We start from the raw sequence: 6000 nt of genomic DNA on the forward strand, positions 1-6000 counted from the left end.
ACAAACATAACCCACAAACAACATAACCAACAAACAAACATCAATCATAACCACCAAAAACATAACCAGGAAACAACATCCAACAATCATAACCATCAAACCACATAACAATCAAACATAAACATAACCAACATTCAACAATCACATCCAGCAAACATAACAAACACCCAAAACCATCAAACATCTTCTAGAAATCATAACCAACAAACATCAAACAAACATAATCATCAAACATCAAACCATATAATCATCAAACATGACCAACAATCGCAACCAATAAACGTAACCAACAACCAACAAAAATAACCAACATCCAGCAAACATAACCAACATCCAGCAAACATAACCAACAAACATAACCATCAACAAACATAACCAACAAACAATACCATCAACCAACGAACCACATCACCAACAAATAATAAACATAACCAACATACTTAATCAGCAAACATTACCAACAAACATAACCAAAAATCATATGTTAATTTCCCTGTGTTGATTTCCCTAGGGATACGTTTAAAAAGCAGAGAAGGGACACTTCTTACATGTCTCCACCTCAGCACTCCCTGAAAGTCTCAACGCGATCCCCAAATTCATTCAATTGATATTGCAGATTACTATAAGACTTGGGTACACATAGCATCTTTTGATTTACTCCGGTACATTGTTTGTCTCTATGGTGTGCCTTGACAAACTCTGGGAATCTTTGACTAGTTAATGACCAATAAGAGCTCATGGCAGATCAAAATCTATGACCGAACATGGCCACCTTTTCAACTGAAATATATTTGCGTTCAAGGGGTATTATACATAATTTAAGACCAATTCTCTGGGGCTGTCGGTGGTTATGCTGATCCTAGAGACACTTTCATTAGACCTTTTGAACAAAATGACGATTCCAAAATTTTGATCCACTATTATGAGTGTTATAGGGAGGGGATAAATAGCAAAGAAGGGAATGGGAGGGAGAGGGGTTGCTCTCGAATCCCTTTTGAACCTTATAAAAGGGCCCTAGAACTTTCAGTTTCTTATCAAATAAGCCCCTACATAAGTTCTTTTAAGATCCTTTTCCATGCAAAGTGACTGGTAAAAGTTTTTAACCCTTTTCTAGCCCTTTGGTCGGTCCCATTTTAGGGAAAGTGTTATTGTTTCGATTTGTCCTTCTGCGTTTGGGTCTCCTTTATCCCATGACTTAAATTCAAGAAACAAAGTTTCATGTTCCTCTTGTTTAGACTTTAAGCAATTGAAGTAACTTTTCTCCTATTTTCAGGTTTCGACGACATTTCAAGTGCTTACTGTCATTAGGAAAATTGTCAGAAGTTAGTTGGAACAGAGAAAACGACATGACGGTTCGATACACAAAGTCAGTTCAATGTAAGAGAATTAGCACTGATTTCCATTACCATTAAAGAAAAAGCAAAGAAAAACGTTCTAATTTGTATTGAGTCTTGTAATTTTAGTTTTTGAATTACAAGCATAGAAGTCTGTACAGGGTCTTACTCTTTGCTAACATAGAAAAAAATTTACTTTGGGTTACTTATTTTTCAATTTTGAAAGGACATATCATCGACTTCAGTTGATCCGCATACACCAAATACTATGAATAACAAACATATAAGTAAATTCATATTTACTACCACAACTACTACAACTAACAACTCACCGCAGAACCAAGCCGCCTGAGGCCGACACACCTACGTACGCTCCTTATCCATCCCAATCGATTCAAAGCCTCGCTCTTTACACCCTCCCGGAAAGTTTCCATTTCCTTTAAATCTTTCTTTATGACATCCTCCCACTCCATACGAGGACGACCTGCTTTCTGTTTAGCTATAGACGGTTGGCCGAAATGGACAATCTTCGGCAATCTGTCTTTCCTCATCCGCAGAACGTGCCCTAGCCATCTCAACCTTTTATTCATTATAGCCCTAGAAAGTGGGATTGAATCACATTTTGCGTACAGCCTATAGTTTGAAGTACGGTCAAGCCGGGTACCAAGAACAATCCGTAGGCAATTTCTCTGGAAAACATCTAGTAAATCTTCATCCGCTTTTCGGAGCACCCATGCTTCAGAGCCATATTTGAGCACATCCCAGCCCTGAAAGCAGAAGCTAAGCTATTTCCTGTGAAATACACCGCAAACCCGACAAGGGTCTCATCAAGGGAATGACAGGGAACAAAAAAAAATCAATATAATTATGTACAAAAAGGGGGCCAATAAAGGAGCAAGAGCCTTAATTGTATTTTTAAACGGTTAATAAACTGTTTATAACTTCTTGTTATTAGCACATTGCCGCAAAAAAATGGAAAAATTTATTTCCCGCTAATAATAGTTTGAAACTGATCTAATCAGAAAACCAATTAAACGGCATTCCAAAGAAGAGTAAAACAACAGATTGTTTTCGGAAGATAAATATAGAAGAGTATATAGATCATTAAAGAAGAATCACAACATGTTCTTGTGTAGCTCAACCCTTGTTTAAATGAAGCCAGTTCAACTCAACTCCCGTTCAACTCAACGCCTATTTAATTCAACCCGTGTTAAGATTAACTCCAGTTTAACTAAACCCCCATCAAACACAAACTCACTCAGCTCAACCCCCGTTTAAGTCGGCCGCCATCCAACTCAAACCCGTGTAATTCAACCCTCATTTGACTTGATAATCACTTAACTCAACCCCCAAGCAACTCAACAAGATTAAGCTCAGCCCCTGAAATAGGTTAGGTTTGGTTAAGTTAGGTTGAATGGGGGCTCATTTGCTGTAGTTGGCCAAATCAAAAGGAAACATACTATTAAGTTAAAAGTAATATGACAAGATTCCTTATTTTATGCTCTTTCCAAGCATCATGGTTGTTTTTCTTTATAATGCTATATAAATTCTATTTGAATATTGTTCAATGACATTAATAAGTATTATTTAAAGCTATTTAAAAACGTATATAACAATTGAAGGAAAAATGATAATATGAAAATAACCACTAATTTTAAATTCAGAATTTATTTTTTTAGTGTTTTCTTCTAGTTTGTTTTGTATATCCTGGGGCTATATCTGGTACCATTAAGGGGAAACGAGGTGAACTGTCAAAATAGTGGCCATGATATTTGGAAAGAATATAAAATAAGGAATATAATGTACCAGTTTATTTTCATAGTACCATTCCTTTTGGATATCATCAACAAATTATAAATTTCATTATTTTAGTGTTTATATATATATATATATATATATATATATATATATATATATATATATATATATATATATATATATATATATATATATATATATATATATATATATATATATATATATATATATATATATATATATATATATATATATATATATATATATATATATATATATATATATATATATATATATATATATATATATATATATATATATATATATATATATATATATATATATATATATATATATATATATATATATATATATATATATATATATATATATATATATATATATATATATATATATATATATATATATATATATATATATATATATATATATATATATATATGTTAGTATCTATGTGGCTGGGGGGGCTGTTATCCTCAAAAACATAATTTCCAGACCTTTCAACTACCCTGAACAAAATGGCTATCTCAAAATTTTAATTAGATGTGTTTTGGGAATGGATGGGAGTGGGGTGGAGGATTGTTGCCACCAATCACTTTTGACTAATAAAAAGCGCACTAGCCCTTTCAATTTCCAATCTAATGAGTCTTTTTCAAAGTTTTTACGACAACAAATGGCCATCTCAAAATTTCTATCGGATACATTTCGGTAAAATACGAGGTGTGTGGGTCCGATGGGGGGGGGGTACCCACTCTCCGATCAACCTTAATCATAAAAGGGGGCTAGAAATTCTTATTATCACTCCAGTGAGCCCTCTCTGAAGCTTAGTCAATCACCCTTTCTATATGAACCTTATATGCCCCCAGGGCATAACATACAACCATTGCCCTGAGGGTTGTTTAGGGTTATCATCCTCAAAGACACAATTTCCAGACCTTTCAACTACGTTGAAGTAAATGGCATCTCAAAATTTTCATTGGATGTGTTTGGGGAAATAGTGGGCATGGGAGGGGGGGGCAGTTTCTCTCCAATCACTTTCGATTATTAAAAAAAGTACTAGTCCTTTCATCTTCGAATATAATGAGATTTTTTGAAGTTTCTACGACAACAAATGGTCATCTGAAAATATCTATCAGATTATTTCAGGAGAATACGAAGTGTGAGGGGGGGAAGTCATCTGCCCTCCGATCACTTTGAATTTTAAAAAAGGGAACTAGAAAATGTGATTACCAATCCAATGAGCCCCCTCCAAAGTTCCTAGGGCCACCCTTTCTATAAAAACTTTTTATGCTCCCAGGGCATAACTTACAGCCCTCGCCCTGAGGGCTGTATAGGGGGGGGGTGTAGTCTTCCTAAAAGACATAATTTTTGAACCTTTAACTAGGTTGAACAAAATTGCTATCTCAAAATTTTGATTGGATGTGTTTCGGGAAATGATAGGCGTGGGAGGGAGTTAGTTGCCCTCCAATCACTTTCGACTGTTAAAGGGGGCACTAACCCTTTCAATTTACAATCGAATGAGTCTATTTTGAAGTTTCTCCGACATTTTCTTCAATATGAAGGGCCCTGGTCAAAGAAAAAACAATACATTGTGCCCACATCGCCCTTTGATTTTTCAGCGCTATTGTGCTGCCTAAGTAAAGAGCCCATACCCATATACTAGCCCATACCAGGTACCACATACCCACAAGAAAATTCATTGACCCGCACGCTAATATATGATATCCAACTATGCAACACTCTATAGCCACTAGATTTATTACCTAAATAGCCTATAAAAGCGGTTTATTTTTATGGGCTGCTTTTATTTACAGAGACGAATGGCATACTGCACACCAGTTTTGTTAGTCTGGAAGGTTGCATAAGAACCCTTTCATTTTGTCTCAGAATTTTTCCCCAATACTATTTTGGCCCTGCTTAGGCCTTAATGTATATTACTAATTTATGCAAATCTTCATTCGCTAATTGCTTTTGATAAGTTACTAATTGCTGTTCTGAGGGTTGAGGGTGTTTTGTTTCAACTCCAAAAATTTGGCAAATTGTCTCAGTTTCGTAACTTTTGGTGGGTGTCTTTGAATTTAATGAACTAAACATGTTGTTATCATAACTCCCGTTTTTAGTATTCAGGTTTCAATTTTATTAGCAAGATTTGCTCTTTACTTACTGTTTCGTTACCATGAACTGCTTGCTTCATTGAGTCAAGAAAGACGCCAAGACAGCATTACGTTTAACTGTAAACGAGGAAGTCTAGTCACAACTTAAAAAAAAAAAATCCAAACAATTTGACATTTGACAAAATGTCATATTTAGCATATGACATTCATCTTGAAAGAGGAATGTCATATGTTGATTAATCGAAGGAAAAACAAAAATTAGCTTGAATTTAGTTTTTCGTTTCCAATCTGGATATGGCATCTGCATTACCATTCCTCTTCCCTGGTCTACTGTGTTCCTGAAAGTGGAGGTGATGAAAGTCGGCTACAAAATGGGAGTGCAGAAGGTCAGCTACCCGATTGGTAGGAATAGGCAACGGGATGCACCTTTCACTGGATCAAACTACCGGAGCTTTTCAAGGAGGCACACTTGTGCCTCTATAAAGAGGCGACCCACCACAATGTTAAGCGATTTCCGGTCCTAGTGGTCGCAGAGAGACAGCGGTAATTTCATTTTGTAGCCCAAGCTCAAACTAAGAAAAGTGCAAAATTTCACCCCCCTCCGACTTTATCTTCATGGGCAAAAGTGGGCCGGAAGTTTCGACCCTCCGACCACAGCCCCCCTTTAACGTTGTCCGATTGGGTTGAAATTTAGAGGTTACGCTTTCCTAGGGCCCGGAAGCTTATTCTAGAAATTTCAGCTCAATCCGATCACTCCTTCCCTGTTTTCCAAA

General features: G+C 35.8%; 1 protein-coding gene across 1 annotated transcript in view; it reads left to right on the plus strand.

The window, feature by feature from the left end:
* The window catches only part of LOC148945328 (tachykinin-like peptides receptor 86C), a 668425-nt gene extending 667013 nt beyond the window's left edge, over positions 1-1412 (plus strand). Inside the window, exon 9 of the mRNA XM_089099007.1 lies at positions 1274-1412. Within this exon, the coding sequence (XP_088955133.1) occupies positions 1274-1412 (139 nt within the window). The remainder of the gene's footprint in view (positions 1-1273) is intronic.
* The last annotated feature ends 4588 nt before the right edge of the window (positions 1413-6000 follow it).

Source organism: Artemia sp. Qi Xiang Cuo, chromosome 13, assembly GCF_049724085.1.
Source record: "Artemia sp. Qi Xiang Cuo chromosome 13, ASM4972408v1, whole genome shotgun sequence".
In the NCBI taxonomy this organism is placed as follows: domain Eukaryota; kingdom Metazoa; phylum Arthropoda; class Branchiopoda; order Anostraca; family Artemiidae; genus Artemia; species Artemia sp. Qi Xiang Cuo.